Below are 17,541 nucleotides of genomic sequence, written 5' to 3'. Positions count from 1 at the left end.
AGTCTAAGCCAGTCACAAGCCAGCTATCACCGTAGCCTCACACAGCCACATCTTTATGCACGAGTAACCACAAGTTGTGGTCATGTCGATAAAGTTATTATTTTTTTTACAATTTTAATTTCACTTGAAAGGATTTAAACTACCTAAAATTAACAGATAACCATTATAACACAACTTTATATATTCTTCCCAAAGTTTTTTTGAGTTCAATCTAAGAGTTTGAGATTTGTTTTGATTTCAGAAGATCTAGATTTTAGCCACAACTTGGATGCCAAATAGATGCAACGAATGTACAACGGTTGTAGTCCGCGACAGCCGCCGCAGCCGAAAGGCGGAAGCGGCCCCTCATACCCCCCTAACGGGGGGTATCGAACGACGTCCAGTCCATTATTAAAAGTACAACGGCTGTACAGTCACGTGTGAAAATATCGTTACGAAAAAAATGCCAAAAATATGTATACACTACCTTAATATATGGGCAATAAAGTCGTGAATACATATTTTTTGGCACTTTTTTCGTAACGATATTTTCATTTTAGACGTGACCGTACACATAGTTCACATTCCATTGCGTGTATTGGAGTAGACTTAATAAAACCGCCGATAGTCCTTAATGATGAGTGATTTTTAATTTGATACAGATGAGAATTGCAACTATCATGGTAAAGAAAAGACGAATAATCTATTCGACTACGACTTATAGCAAAGTATAATCTCCTGAGATGTTTTGGGTGGAGACTTCATTCCCGTCCAACTAGAACTTTTAAAACATTGGAATATTTTTGAATCTTTGAGCCAATTCGTTAATATGTTTTCTCACCTAAGAGATCGATCCAGCCACATTCCTAGATAAGTATTTATCACACTCTACTAACTCTATTTTTTTTTATCATTCATTTTGATACTTACAGGTTTTCTAATTACCTTTTATAAACACACATAACTTATTATTAGTTTTAGATGTAGATCATGTAGGTATTTCAAGACAGAGATTGTTCAAACATTTGTTGAATACATTAAGGGGACTTAAACGGTAGTACTATTAGTTATTCTGTGCTTAAACAGACATCCGAGTGCTTGTGACCTCGCTGTAGTGGTGGCGAGCGCCGCCGATGACTCATCTACCCACAGACAGCCTGCAGACATTACGTACATCAATGCTGCAGACGCGAAGTGTAGGTGCTCTTTGAATATGTTTGCGATTTGTTGAATGTTGGGGTGATTCTACAACTAAATCACCTATTTTATGTAAAATTTAGAAACGTTTTTAACTGACGTTTATTCTTGCATGACATTCGTAAGCCTATTGTTAACCATTGTCTGTTTTGTGTCGATGCCAATAATTTAATTCTTCGCTTCGGTGTACCTTTGTTTAAATCTTGTTTTGTGTGAACCATGGTTTTGGTTTTCAGTGTTGTTTGTGTCTTTTATTGTTAACAGAATAATACCCTTGTGATCTGATATACTTACCATAATCTTAAACTTCTACGCTATACCATATCGTTAGTGTTAACGAAAACGAAATCTATACAATTAGAAGATGAGCTATTCAAGTCTCTTGTAGGTGCTTTAATAATTTGTCTCAGATAGTAACATAACATGGTGTCTAAAAGTCTTCTGCTAATAGTATTACTTTTGCTTAGTAAGTGTACCCCATTTCATTTACCATGGCGGGATTCCACTTGAAACTGCACAAAGAGTGCCTAAATGTTGATCTATTGTTAAACAATTGCTTTACGAGTTCTGCTATTCAAAGTCAGCGTGTGGTGGTCTGGTGGTATTACACAGTGAAGTGAAGTGAAGTTATGTCGGGTTAAGCGTTATTGATACGCGATACTACTTGGGTAGATAAATATTTATATTACAGGTTAAAAACTTCCAATAAAATAAAAAAGTCGTATAGACAGTTTAATTTAAACAATTACTTAAATTGTTTTTTTTTTTTTGCGTATAACGGTAAAAGCTTAAAAACTTGATTATTTATTTAATAACATCTAGCCTTGATCGAATGTAGGATTAAAATGCAGTCCTTACAGGTCCAACAACAACTAAGTATTAAAATATTTTTTCATCACACCAGCTGGTAAAGGCTTCCTTGATCGTTCAAAAACAGATGGGAAAGTTGCATTTTATCCACATGTGTGGCAAAGTAATCTGATGCAATTTTTGAGTTTTTTCCTTGTTACCTGGTAAAATTGACTTATAAATGATGATTTTGAATGATAAATATTTAATAACGTTCATTTCGATTTGATTTTGTTTCATATTTTACAGTTAAATTTTCCTTGCATTGGTGAGCTAAATTTTTTTGTGTTTTTCATTTTTCAAAATATCTTATCGGGAAAACAAGAACTTTGCCCCCTTGTAAAACAAATAACTATTATCAGACCTTTCAGACTGATATAATGACTGTGAAATAATAACACAAAAGCATCAAGACTGGACAGACATTGTAAGACACGATGCCGCAAAAAAAGTTTTCCGGGTATCTTTTGTTGTCACTACTGGTACCTATTATTTACGACTAATGACCGTCTCAAGTAGAATCCCGCCATGGTATATGAAATTGGGTATAGGTAGAAATGATTCTATAATATGGCTTTTGTTTTTAGGATTCCGTATCAAAATGGTACAAAAGGAACCCTTACGGTGCGACTCTGTTCAAGCTTTGTACAATTTGCACCAGAACTGCGATTTTATTCACGAAAGGAGTTGGTGGTTGTCACTATTTTCCTCATTGCAACTAAGTAGTTTTGTTAATCACTCAGTCAGCGGTGTTTGTTTTGGTAGGGTGTGCGACGGTGAAGTAAGTACTTAGTTGTGCTTGGTATTGTTTGTTTGGATGTTTTTAATTATTGTGATTTTTCTTCGCGGATGATGAGTTCCTTTCCTGCAATAAATAGTTTGTTTTTTCTTACAGTTGCGTATTTGCCTTCTTAACGTGCTTGTATCATAATTTCTCGTAGTAATTTTCGTTATTCAAGAGATGTGTATGACCATGCAGATACAGAGTAACCTGTAAATTAAAGCAGTAGGTAGGCGTTTTGTAGTAGGTATATAATTTGTCATTCGTTTATGTCTCTGTCTATTGGTTTAAATCTATTTTTAGCGGGTGACGCTAAACTTTTTTACCTACTTGGCTGGCTCCTTCCATAAATCCGTTCATGTCGTAAACATGTTGTCCACTAGGTGGCATCATTCTGGTTCCATTTCTGAGTCAAGTTCGTCCAGTCTGTAAAGAATTATTGTTTTTGTTGGTTCATTGTGGTGGGTGCAGGTGGGTGCGAGAAGTTTCGTTTGTAGCTGCAGTAGGTTTTCCTTTTTCTTTTTTTATTTAATAATTGTAAATTATAAAAGAGATTATTTATTTCAGGTGAAATTACTCACATTCTATAAGAATTAAGAAACCAAAGTTAATATTTACTTCACCAATCACTGTACAGAACATGCAAGACTGCAGTGCAGGATCCTCTGAGGAGAAAATATTGCCATTTGGAGATTATGATGTTATCCCGGGCACTACGGGATTACCTAAAGGAGTCACTCTTACACATATATCTTTCCTGAACTTGTCACAGAATATGAAGTAAGTTGATTACTTAACATATTTTTTCATCATACTTGGTCGAGAAAGATCTTGTGTGTGTTGTGTACTAAAGGACAAATCCCTATATTGTTCCCGCGGGGGTTATGGATTGTGTTTTTATAAATTACTTATATCACTAATTTGTACGAAATTACGAACCAACTAGGTGTAAATGAGTTTTACTTTTAAAATACTGGCGTTTTTTATAATTTAATATTTTTGTTTATGTTTAAAAATATTCCTTTAATAACTGTTTAAAATATTCTTACGCAATTTTCAATTCACAAGCTCACCAAGAGCGTTTACGTTTTGTTTTAAGTATTGTATTTTTTAAATTGAACCTAACTGTCTTAGTGCAATACTTAAAGAACTTGTGCCAAGAAACTTTGTTTCTTGGGGTTAGATACTCATAATTGAATTGAGAATTATATTTCTCCATAAAAAACAAGAAAAAGTATTGGTTCAAGAGTGCGTTACTCAATGTGAAATATGATATTATTTATATCTAGGAGCTGAAATCTCTTAGCGCCAAGTTTAGTATGTCTTGAATAAAGAATGAATTTTCTTAAACCATCATGGTTTCCGTCATTCGTTGAAATCTTTGTAGTTATATAATCCTTTTTATCTTCTTCTTCTTCCTCGCGTTGTCCCGGCATTTTGCCACGGCTCATGGGAGCCTGGGGTCCGCTTGGAAACTAATCCCGAGAATTGGCGTAGGCACTAGTTAAACTAGAGGCCTTATTGGGATTAGCCCGGTTACCTCACGATGTTTTTCTTCTTCACCGAAAAGCGACTGGTGAATATCAAATGTTCGTACAGAAGTTCCGAAAAACTCATAATGTACGAGCCGGGGTTTGAACCCGCAACCTCCGGATTGCAAGTCATACGCTCTTACCGCTAGGCCACCAGCGCTCTTGACCCCTTCATCAAATTTATTGATACTATTTTATGTAAAAGTTTCAAACCAAAGTTATGGTGCTTTTTCTTTTAAATAGCTTTGGCTCTTGACTGTATATTGACAACATCAAACCAAGAATTAATCGCTCTTGCGTAAAAACTTAAGTCTCAAAGCAACATTTTGGTGCTTCTTCTTTGAAATAGCTTTGGCTCTTGACTGTAGGTTGAAAACATCAAACCAAGAATTAATGGCTCTTGTATAAAAACTTAAAAGGCTCAAACCAAAGTTTTGGTGCTTCTTTTTTTTAAAAGCTTTAGCTCTTGACTGTAAATTGAAAACATCAACAACAATCGTGGCTGAATGCCGGATGGGTCTGTCTGTGCCTTATCAAAAAATTACAATATGCCGGATGAATGTTAAAATGTCACCGTAATTAAGAATAATCAAATAACAAGAGTGCTTGTTAATATTGTTTCGAGCGGGTCCAGAGTATAAGAACGTATATTCTGTAATAGCCTGCCTAATATACACGTTAGGTTGCGCTGACACAAGCAATATGCGTTTATGTCGCAGTAAACCAGTGTGTCACTGCCAAGTACTAAAAGTGGCTAATTGCCATATTACAATAATTTCTAATAAAAAAATTATGTAGTTTTTTCTTCGCAAGCCTACGGCTACGATGAATTACGACCCTCGTATCCAATACTTCACCCACCCCCCTCGTTGCACAATGTACTATTACTTGAAGGATACACAATTATCATTATTTGAGGGATAAAAAAAGTTTTTTCTGCCCTAAAATTACATTGAAATTTCTGAACAGCTGAAAAGATTTAGATATTTATTATTTTTACAATAACGAAAGTCAGTATTATCTATACTGTTAAATTTACAAGATGTACAAGGTTTGAAACAACAAATTTATTTTCAGACATTATGTGGATGCATCAACAGAATCAAACGATATTGAAGTAAAGAATTTCTTAGCTTTAATACCTTGGTTCCACGCCTATGGCTTCATTACAACTTCGGGTGTGTTGTCATTCCGTCTTGGTAAAGTGTTCCTGACCCGCTTTGAAGATAAGTTGTTTTTGGAAACCGTACAAAATTATAAGGTAAATGAATCATTCATTCTACTTTCTAATTAAGATTTGCACAACATTCATGATATGTGACCGAAACCAGCAAAACGTCCCACTTTATAAAGATACAAGTAAATCTCGTCCTTATGGCAAGCAACAAAAACGTTTTGCCGGTTTCGGTCACATATGTTGTTACTCCATTAAAGCAAAATATCTCTTTCGTTATAGAGCGGGTCCCTTCTTTTCGCATAATTATTGAAAGTCATAATGTAATGATAGTCATATTAAATCATTAGTCATAACTCTGAAACCGTTATCTTTTCAGGAATTTCCTTCATCTTCTTATATTTGTACTTTTAATTATATTTAAATAATAACAAACTTAGAAAAAAATGTAACCTAAAATTAAAACTACCTACAAAACTAAAATTAATACCTAAAAAAAAAAACAAAAATGGGGCCTAAATTATATGTACAAATACCTCCTATGCCGCTGCCATTTGGTAGTGTGCCCACTAGACTGGCCGCGTTTCCTCGCTGGATTGCAATTCTAAAGCGCTGAGCGAGGAATTTCCTTAGGTTATCCTATATAATGTAATTATTCTATTTATTGACAATAACAATATACATAATGGATATATACAGATGATTACTATAACTAGCTTATATCTAAAATAGGCCCTTGAGGCATTGTACCAAGGATGCTGGCGGCATTTCCTCGTTGTATCGCAATACTGATACGATATATAGGTTAGGCTTGTTTTATGGCAATCCTAAAAGTTACGCGTTTCTGAGAAAAAACAAATTATGGCTAACGAAAATGCGGACAAACAATACATTATGACTTAAAACTTTATGGGAAACAATAGAGACCCTTATAGAGACTTGGCTACCATTGCATCACATATCACATCACAGACTTACCTATATCAAATTTCAGTGGCCGTTCTTCACTTTCATTAAGCTACATTAATTAAGCAACTAGGCCAAGTTTGTTCTCACATTGACACCATTCCGGAGTAAAATATTTTAATGTCTAATATTTTTATGTAATATAACTACCTTTTTTAGGGTTCCGTACCAAAAAGGTACAAAAGGAACCCTTATGGTGCGACTCTGTCCGTCCGTCTGTCTGTCACATTGCTAAATAACTCGAGAAGTACTTAAGCTATCGATTCGAAATAGTATCGTTTGGAATAGTAATGAACAACGCTAACCCAGACATATTGAAAGTGTATTTTTTTTATTAATTATCGATAATGTACAATATAAATAGGGGGTACAATTTCAAAGTCTAGTTACTAGGTCAAGTGGGGTGTCATTTGAAAGAGCTCTAATTGAACATTACAAAACAATTTTTTTTTCATAGTGAAAAATAAATGACTTATGAAGGAAAGTGTGAAAAAACCTTTTCTCCGTAGGTTACCAGTGAAAAATTATGATTTTTTTACATAATAATAACATTATCATAAAGATTACAGGAAAAATAAAATCAGAGCTTTATCTTGATCACTTTTTTTAGTTACCAAAAAACATTGTATAATTTAGTTTGCAATTGAATCCCGTTTGCGGGTGTTTACTTATTATACTTCAGTTGAAATCGATTCACATGATAAACAATTATCCCTGAAAAACCAACATACATATGGATCACGCAAATTAGTTAGCCAATTTTAATTAAGAACATTACATGATAGAAACTAGAATACCTAGATGTAAGATTATTTGCAATGCCCTAACAGGGTGCCATGTATTTTCACACTCTAATATAACAACTATTATGTACCATGGTTTCGCAATAAAGATTTCTATTTCTATTTCAATTTGCCCATAGATAGCGCTGTACACAATTTATGCTTAGTACATACATCCCGACGTTTCGAACGCGTTATAGCGTTCGTGGTCAACGGGTGACCCGTTTCACCCGTATATGCCTGAGTATATGCTCCTGAGAGCATCAACACCTCACAGCTGTGCCATTCTCGTAATACCGCGAGAGGCCCAGCGCCATTATTCGCCCAGTCGCATCGAAGTAATAAGTGTGAACGTTTACGATTTAATTTTACTAGAACGTGAAGTTATTTTAATTAAAAACCGCGGTCAAGTGCGAGTTCGGTTTACTCGCACGCCGAGGGTTCCGTGCAAACTTTGAATTATCTCGTGTAACTATAAAGGAAGACTTTTGATCGGAAGTACCTTTACTATGTAATTATAATTGTGTATAGCGCCATCTATCGGCAAATTGTCTAACTAATTTGCGCAATGTATTGCACGTATGTTGGTTTTTGGAGGCTAATTATCTTTCAGGTGAACCGATTTCAAAAATTGTTATTTTATTTTAAAAAAAGGTGTCTTTAATGGAATCTCAGAAATTTCAAGTCAACACAAGTAAAGTTGGTTAAATTGCAAACTGAATTCGGAAATGTTTTCTGTTATATGTATGTATGTTTCTTCAATGTTAATATTATGTAAAAATTCATGATTTTTCTTCCTTAAAATTCATTATTATTTTTCACATTTTCCCTCAAGAATCATTTTTTTCGCACTATGAAAAAAAGGATTTTTTTATTGAAATGTATAAATTGAGCTCTTTCAAATGATACCCCACTTGATCTAATCACCAACTTTGAAATTTTGCCCCTCTTCATATTGGCATTTTCCATAATTAATAAAAGTATGGTAAATTAATAAATCTTTCAATTTGTCTGGGTTAGAGGTTATCATAACTATTCCAAATTTCAAATCGATAGCTTAACTGGTTCTCGAGATATTTTTCGCTGTGACAGACAGACAGACAGACGGACGGACGGACGGACAGAATCGCACCGTAAGGGTTCCTTTTGTACTTTTTTGGTACGAAACTCTAAAAATGATTTTTAATGTGTCGTTTAAATTTGGGCAAAATGACATACATATATAGGTACTGGACAAAACGACATAGTCTATGTCAGAGCATAGAGAAATATGAAATAAATAGAGTGCTCACTCCATACATAGTGTTTTGGTACCAAAACGCTTATTATTTTCGTAGTCTACATCTAGCGTTAAGTATTGGAAGATCGGAACTCTCAGTATTGCTACTTAGCATTTCTGTTAACAAAACCGTTGTATAGAGTATGGAGTGAGCACTCTTAGTCTTCTTAATTCTCTTTGGTCAGAGAGAGGATGACAACAACTATCCCTATAGTTTTTATAATTACCTTTAATCCTGTTCTAATCTCATAAAATTTCATAAGCTTAAAGAAAAACAATTGTTTAATGATAGAGTCAATCACGAGGCGGTCTTATCGCTAAAGAGCGATCTCTTCCAGACAACCGTTAGGTAGCGGAAACAAAACAATTAATCAAAAAGAGTACACACTAAGGTAAATAAACATACACATATAAGAAAATACAAATAGACATACATAAACATACATATAAGACATAAACCAAAATATACCAACATATAACAGCAACATATCAACCACAGAGTAAAAAATAACTATGTATTTCAAACACTAAGGGAGAGATAGGTAAAGAAAATGTATTTCTAGCATATTTTACAGGATAGGCACAAACAAAAAAATGTTTGACATTGTGCCATTGTGGGCATTGTACTTGATAACTCAATGCTTAAAGCGACTATGCAGCGCATAATATTATTGTGTTAACATACTCGTAGTTTCATGATTGATACGCCAGTCTGGCAGATATGAGGAGAAAAAATAAAAAATATTTATCGTCCTGTACAAAACGACCAAACATTTCTAAATCAGGCACCTGATACATAATCCGACCACAAAGGTAATTAGGGAAGGTGCCTTAGCTTTCGTCTAATTATAGGAGTTGCCAAATTCGAAATGTGAAAATAGTACATTACGATACAAGTGCGAAAAATAGGAAATTCGAAACGAGTGGTGATAAATTAAAACACGACCGATGTCAGACCAAGTGAGAATAGTTCGAAAAACTCGCGCGGTACCGACCGAGCTTGCTGCGGAGTCTTAAATAACTATTCATTCTTGTTTCTACAAAATCTTTATTTCATATTGATCATATTATACATACTAATATGTTCACTTTTCAACCTTTTTGCAGGATGCGCTGATCTTGAGCATCAATGGTGCATTAGGAGGAATCGAGTTGACTTATATCACTGTCAACAACGACATAGTGACATTCACAATGCGAGACAGCAAAACTAAGACTGCCAAATCATTGGTGATTCGAGATGAAATAATGAATATTTCTAAAAACAACCCAAAAAATATTGTTTCGGCAGCTAACACAACAGCCAAGTCTCATAATGATGTACACCACGCCTCGTCAGCATCACACCAGCAACATCAATCACTTTACACAAATCCACAACCAAGCTCCCGTCACCCTCCAGTTTACATTGAGCATTGTAGTCCTGAGAAAATCAAAATTGATACCCACCCAAAATCTTCTAGCACACGTTCACTGCCATCTACTGCTCTTTATCATTATTATATTATCATAATATTATTATTATCAACCACCATTATACACTGCAGCCAGATTGGAGATTGGTCACAGTCTGCACTTGGTGAATCAAATTCTCAGCCTCTATTTCCTTCTCAATGGGAAGGAAGGGCAAGTGAACTGTCAACCAGTGTCACTGCATCCTCACAGCCAGGGTCAATTTCAAATGTACAGCAAACTAATATTCGTGCACCTCGTGGAAAGAGAGCAGTTACGATAACCGGTAGCCCTAATATGTCGAATGTTAATCTTCCATCCAATGATGGACGAGGTGGAACAATAACAGTTACAATAACTGGTAGCCCTAACATGTCAAATGTTCATTTTCCAACCGATGATGGACCTGGTGGACCAAGAACAGTTACAATAACCGGTAGCCCTAATATGTCAAATGTTGATTTTCAATATAATGGTGGACCTGGTGGATCAAGAACAGTTACAATAACCGATTGCCCTAATATGTCACTTGTTACTTTTCAATACAATGATCAACCTGGTGTATCAATAACAGTTACAATGACCACTTGCCATAGTATGTCAAACGTTAAATTTATTTTCAATGCTGGGCCTGGTTCAACAATAACAGCTACGTTATTCAATTGCCCTAATATGTCAAGAGTAACATTTATTTTCGATGCTGCACCTGGTAAAACAGTAACAGCTACATTAACCGATCGCCCTAATATTTCAGACGAAACATATGTTTACAACTAAATTTGTTACAAACATGTCATTTTTTTGACTAGCAGAATGCCCTCAGTATATACAAAACAAATGTATATATTCGAAGCCGACTAATCTAACGCGACCAGAGATGGACGGCGGGTAAATACCTGCGGTGGCATCATGGTTCCATTTTTATCACTTGTCACTATGCCTGTCACTTTCGCGCTTACATACTTGTTAGAACGTGACAGGCCTGGTGACAAATGATAAAGAGCCGACCATCTTAGCCCTACTGGGGTAGATATCGGGTATATTTCGGTAATTTACCCGTTATTTACCTATTCTACCCGAATGAGTGGGTATAAATAAAATGACGTAAAAATAGTTTTCTTGGTAGTCATGTAGTTCTTACAAATGTAATATTTGTATACTTACAAGTAAAATTGGCTAAAGAATTCGTCAAATGTTTAATAGATGTCTATAAAATATCGATTCATAGCACATGGAAATTAACAGGCGTAAAAAGTTACACAATGAAAGCAATTACAATAACAAAATACGATAATGAAAAAAAAAACATACAGAGTGGGACATTTCTAGAGGTTGAGCTGAAAGGATAGTGTTATATAAGTGAGTGACAATCGAGTAATTAAAATCATAAAGCTGGTTATAAAGTAGAAGAAAATCATTAAAATAACATATTTTTATATAAGTGACAACCTGAAAAATGATTTACATTTTAAATTGATCCATGTCATATCATTCATCGGATGTACTTGCTAGGGTTGAAAAATACAGATTTTTGCTAGTGCAAAAATTTAACAGTTTAACAAACAACTTTAGCATTAACAATAACCAACTAAAGCAATTACAATAACAAAATACGATAATGAAAAGGAATATGATAAATACCTGTATTAAATAATAAATAAAATAAAATGTAGTATTAACAGTAACAAACTACGATAATAAAAAAAATATTAGTATAAACACTATAAACTAAAATAGGGAATATAAACTAAATAAATAAGATGGCAAGAGGCCTGATGGGGTGTCCTTGGTTCCTTGGAGCTTGGGACGGATGTTAGTGTGGGATGCTACCTGCGTAGACACACTGGCACCGTCCCACCTCCAACGGACTAATGTAAAAGCGGGCGCAGCGGCGGAAAGCGCCGAAATTTTGAAACGTAATAAATATAAGAGCCTCGGTAGAGAGTACCATTTTGTACCTTTTGGCGTTGAAACTCTAGGTCCATGGGGTCCCAGCGCGCACAAGTTTTTTGGAGAAATCGCGAAACGTCTGGTTGACGTAACTGGTGACCGAAGAGCTGGCGGCTTCCTCGCACAACGTATCAGTATTGCGATACAACGAGGAAATGCCGCCAGCATCCTTGGTACAATGCCTCAAGGGCCTCTTTTAGATATAAGCTAGTTATAGTATTCATCTGTATATATCCATTATGTATATTGTTATTGTCAATAAATAGATTTATTATTATTAATGAAAAAAATAAAAAAAAAAAAATAAGTAACAAAAAATATATTATTAAAACCAAAAAAAATATTAAAAAATAAACATCTATATAAAAAAAAAATTAATTATATGAAAACATTTGTTACAGACATAAAAAAATGTATGCAAACTTTCCTACAAATTAATAAAGTGAAAAAAAAAAAACAATATCTTATAAAATAGCTTAAATTAACATTTATAGACCATATAACAAAATGTGATAATAAAAAAAAGTAAAGTAACTATAATTATAGTACACGAACTATAATTAGTAGTATAGTATAGTATAGGCGGACTTATCGCTGTTTAGCGATAAGTCCGCCTGTTGTTACCTACATATTTATACCTTTACATATTTTGTACCATTTTTTTTTTGTAGTGTGCAATAAAGCATTTTATTATTATTATTATTATAAAATAAATGATAATAAAATAAATATGTAAAAAATTGGTGTATTAAATAATAAATAAAATAAAATTTTGAAATCACAATAACAAAATACGATAGTACAATAATAATAAGTATATTGACGATCATTGTCCCGATAGTCGTTTCAGCGAACGGTCTGATAGCGAAGAGTCTCGACCAACACCTTGAGAGACTCTCGCTAGGTGGTTGGATCAAGGGTCAGATGCAGAAGGCGCGGTGATCTTGGACACGGCGCGGATAGTCCAGCGTTTCAGCGGGGCAGGGCCCAAGCTGCCGGTGTGGTCAGGGCTGCAGAGAGAGGTCTCTGCGGCCCTGACCACCGGCAGCTTGGGCCCTGCCCCGCTGCTAGCGGCACCCTAGGTTAGGTGTATCATAATGTGTTTATATGTATTTTGTATTGTTTTGTTAGTGTTTTCGTATTTTACTTTTATATGAATATTATAAATATGAAGCGTAACCCAAGATTTTAAATGAATAAAGGGAATAAATATATTATAAAATATATTTTAACAAAAGTGAAATTGTAAGAATACGTAAAGTTGCAAAAAATTAAGATCCATATAAAATACTGAAAATCCTTGTCTCTCAATTCACTTAAAGTGCGTCCTATCCGTCCGGCACACTGTGGGCTGGATCGGCCGAAAAAAGGACATTCGTACTTTTTTTGAGGAAATCATTTTAATACTATTTGTTGGAGAATTGTGTAACGAACGAATAAATGTGATATATATATTTTTTTCAAAATAAGACATTTAAATCAGAAAAAAATAGTCTATTTTTCTTTGTATGGGCCTCAAAAATAGGATTCTTGTTTCTCGGAAACTATTAGTGAGCCCGTATAGCTAACTAGCAATTTTTTTCGTTCATGTGTTTTTTTTTTTGTAATTTCTCATTATGTGTAGATAGTTAAATGCTATAATAATAATAACAAATTACAAATATGACGTTTATTAGGTTACATTAGAAAGAAAAAGTAGCAAATATATATTTTATAAAATTTTTCGTCTTTTTTTCTTTTTAATGTAACCCAATAAACGTCATATTTATAATTTGTAATTATTATTATAGTATTTAACTATCGAAGAATAATGTAAAATTACAAAAAAATCTAAGTTATGTGGACTTGAGACTGGACTAAAAAAACGGGTACCTACAAAACAAACCTACTTACTATTTCGTATTCTATAAAAGTAGGAAAATAAAATCATGAAAGGTAAAATACGGTTTCGCTAAGATTTTCCGAAAAACATAATACCTATTTTTGGGTCCCATGAAAAATATGCTTTATTCTCTAAAAATGTATACCACATTTATTGTTCCTTACACAATTCTCCATCGAATAGCATTAAAAATATATTTTCTCAAAGAAGTACAAATGTCCTCTCTTCCCAGTCAGTAAAATTGTCTAAGGAATTCGTCAAATGTTTAATTTACATATAAGTATGAAATATCGTTACATAGCACACGAAAACTCTCAGGCTTACGCCCGCCAAAATTACACTTTTAAAGAAATTACAAAATACGATGATGAAATATAAAATAAAATAATAATAACACCGCCTGTTGTTTACCTCTTCTTAATGTGCTGTATTCTTTGTATTGTTTTCGTACTGAAGTATGCAATAAAGAGTATTTGTATTGTATAATTATAAGCATCAGTGCGCTAGCACGGCAATGCCGCCAGCCTTTCAATTCAATTCAAAAAAAATATTTCAGACTAATGCCCATAAATAATCACAAAAAATAATAAAAAATCAAATAAAAAAAAAACATGTCAATAATGAAAAAATACAATACAATACAATGCCTTTGCCACAGGGCAGCGAGTTGGACCCAGGTTTTTATTTATAAGTTTAGTTGTAGTTTTAGTTTTAATCTTTCCCCTTTTTTAATTTTATGTAGTTGTGTTAATGTTATATGTAATAAAGTAAGTATAATTTGTACTAAAATATAAATAAAATAAAATTTACCATCAAGAATGATTAAATACGACAGTAAAAAAATATTACTTTATAATAAAATAGGTAATATAAATTAAAAAAAAAATTAAACCTAAAAAATAATATTAACAAAGAATTATCTATAAGAATGTCAATAATACGCAATAATGTATTACCGATATAAAATAAATATATACTTACAAAATTTCCTACAAATTAACTGAGAAAAATAACTTATAAAATAGTTACATTCATAGACCATAAAACAAAATAGGATAACGAAAAAAAAATATTTTATAAAATAAATTAAAATAAAACATATATATTTTAAATTAACTAAAAAATATATTAAATTAAAAAATACCCAAATTTAATAATAAATGCAATAAATCCGCAGGGCAGAATGTGGCGAGCTGTTGGGGAGTAACGACCCCACGGACGAGTACTCTCGAGAGTCGGTCAGGGTCTCCGTCTTCGTCGGTCGTAGTGGACCCCAAGGGGGGTCCCCTTGATGCATGAGACTTTTTTTTATTTGGTTACAAAAAGCCTTAAACTACTAATCTGATTGCAGTACAGTTTGTTGGCGGAAAAAACTAAATCTACCCTCCATGAACTAGTAGGTAAAACAACGTACGTATATTGAAACCTTAGTATATTAAGCAAGCGCTGCGCCGCGACGCTCCGCAGGGTGCGCGGCAGCCGCCACAGTCTCCTGACCGTCGTGGCTGACAGATGGGACAGTGGCCTGATAAGGCACTGGTCCTCTCTGCATTTATCTCTAGTACCTATCCAAGATTTATATTTATAGTTTATTTATTAAGTACTTACGCTCTTATAACGAGTTGCTTAATTGAGCTAGCTTACCACTTTTAGTTAACCTTAGTCATAGCTTTTAATTCTTAAGATGTACTAACACAATATGGACCATGTTTGTCTGAAATAAATGCATTTTATTTTATTTTATTTTATTTTTATTAAAACTTAAACTTCAGAGTGGTTATTACATATACTCGGTCATTGTAAATTAATATAAGCGCTACATTTAAGGTAGTTATTAGTTTAGTTTAGTCGCTGTAGTACCCAAAGAGCATATAATCACTACGTTTTAGTAGTACCCTTGTATATATATCTATTATGTCAATAAATGATGGCACACATACAACCGCAACAAACCTGTCCATAGACACACCATAGAACATTCCCACAGTAAGTGTTGTAGTAATTTTTTAAAGTGGTGGACGTTATTAATGTGGAAAGGTTCCACACCGGGTCAGGGTTCCAGCTGATTTGATCCTTAGTAATCCTAACATAATATTGTCAACAGAAGTGACATTTTTCTTATATTAAAAAAATGATCCATATTACTTAGTTAATTCCGTTTTTTAGGGTTCCGTAGTCAACTTTTTTTTGCTTCAACCCTACAGTGTGGGGTATCGTTGGAAAGGTCTTTCAAAACTAATAGGGGTCTTGAACAAACATTTTTTGATAAAGTGAATATATTCGGAGATAATCACTCCGAAAGAAAAAAAAAATGGTCCCCCCCCCCTCTAACTTTTGAACCATAGGTCCAAAAAATATGAAAAAAATCGTGGAAGTAGAGCTTAAGAAAGACATTAAATGAAAACTATAGCGGACATGATCAGTTTAGCTGTTTTTGAGTTATTGCAAAAAGTTTCCCCTTCATAGTAAAAAGACTTACTTTAATTAGGTACTGATTATGCAAATTTGCCTATTTGTTTAACTCGCGTGAAAGGTACCGTTTCATACCTTGGTTAACAGTTTACTATACTTTAACCTCCAGTTTAGCTTATTGTGACGGAAGAGTAACTACGGAACCCTACACTGAGCGTGGCCCGACATGCTCTTGGCCAGTTTTATTTAATATACTATTACTATAATTAATATAAGATAACATAAGCCAGTCAAGTATTCTGCTCGACCTGTCCATTAGTGGTTTTTGCCTCTTTTCATACACAACTTTGGACACATTATGACTAGATCTTACTCGATCGGTAACATTATCAGTAAGTACCTAGTAATAGCTAATATTAGCACCGCCCACAATCTCTCTGCTTTATTAAGGTTATTGACTGGTAGAGAATGCCTTTTGGCATTAAGTCCGCCTTTTGTACGATAAGTTTTCTTTTGTGCCATAAAGTTTAAATAAATAAATTATTTAAGATCATGGGCACCAAGTATTTCCTTGTCCGTTTCCCAAAATAGTTACAAGTTTTTGGTATCGCTCTCACATAACACGATCTAATTACAAATTTCTCATTAGAATTATGTTTAACATTTTGTATTTCCTCTGTAAAAGTCTTAGAGAAATTATTACAAATATCCTGAACACTATGTACTTTACCTTAATATTTTATAATGATGTCATCCAAACCAACCTTACTTTTACCTATCCAACAATAAATCTTGGCCCATATCTTTCTACTATCATGTTTACATTGTTTTAGTTTATTTTGCCTATAAATACCTACTCATTTTAGGCTTTATTAATAAAATGATTAAATTTATTTCTAAATCTAGTATATTGCAATGTTTATTGTTCGTATTTTTTGGATTCGATTTCCATATGCGAAATATTGAAATAACTCATTACGCCTATTAATTATTTTGTGCAAATCCGCCGAAACTAATCGTTGCGCAGTGCGTTTTTTATTAACGGGTTTATTTGCAGTTTCTGACTATTTATATATCTTTATTGGTTATTCAAAACTTGTTTATATAATAGATTGACTTGGCAATCGCACTAAATAATCTAATTTAATATAATATGTATTACCTACTTGTGAGATTCATTGTGTTTTCATGCGATGGCCAAGTCATTATGTTTATTTAAAACATAAAAGATTTTTAATATTGATATGATCACTATATGTTGAAAGGTTAGCTAATTACGTAATAACTTAAGACAGAAGGTCCCTTA

The 17,541-nt window shown here is 33.6% G+C and overlaps 1 protein-coding gene across 3 annotated transcripts; it reads left to right on the top strand.

Annotated features, from left to right (window-relative positions):
* The first annotated feature begins 1,007 nt into the window (after nt 1–1,007).
* Nucleotides 1,008–11,277, top strand: LOC133533873 (uncharacterized). Of its 3 annotated transcripts, none has more exons than XM_061872950.1 (4): nt 1,008–1,175; nt 3,374–3,586; nt 5,416–5,599; nt 9,647–11,277. In XM_061872950.1, exons 2-4 carry the CDS (start codon nt 3,447–3,449, stop codon nt 10,766–10,768), a joined length of 1,446 nt encoding a protein of 481 aa, XP_061728934.1. In that variant the 5' UTR covers nt 1,008–1,175; nt 3,374–3,446; the 3' UTR covers nt 10,769–11,277. The 3 variants fall into 3 exon arrangements, with proteins under 3 accessions (XP_061728934.1, XP_061728933.1, XP_061728932.1); XM_061872949.1 differs by lacking the exon at nt 1,008–1,175 and adding an exon at nt 2,756–2,806; XM_061872948.1 differs by lacking the exon at nt 1,008–1,175 and adding an exon at nt 3,003–3,277.
* The last annotated feature ends 6,264 nt before the right edge of the window (nt 11,278–17,541 follow it).

This window comes from Cydia pomonella, unplaced genomic scaffold (genome assembly GCF_033807575.1).
Source record: "Cydia pomonella isolate Wapato2018A unplaced genomic scaffold, ilCydPomo1 PGA_scaffold_208, whole genome shotgun sequence".
Taxonomy (NCBI): Eukaryota; Metazoa; Arthropoda; class Insecta; order Lepidoptera; family Tortricidae; genus Cydia; species Cydia pomonella.
The sequence above is the reverse complement of the archived record's forward strand: the minus strand, read 5'-3'. Positions and strand labels throughout refer to the sequence as shown.

Excerpts from the sequence above, each read along its gene's own strand:
- LOC133533873 (XM_061872950.1), top strand. The coding sequence starts at position 3,447 with ATGCAAGACTGCAGTGCAGGATCCTCTGAGGAGAAAATATTGCCATTT. Across the intron at positions 3,587-5,415 it reads AACTTGTCACAGAATATGAA|ACATTATGTGGATGCATCAA; the intron begins GTAAGTTGATTA and ends ATTTATTTTCAG. Across the intron at positions 5,600-9,646 it reads AAACCGTACAAAATTATAAG|GATGCGCTGATCTTGAGCAT; the intron begins GTAAATGAATCA and ends ACCTTTTTGCAG.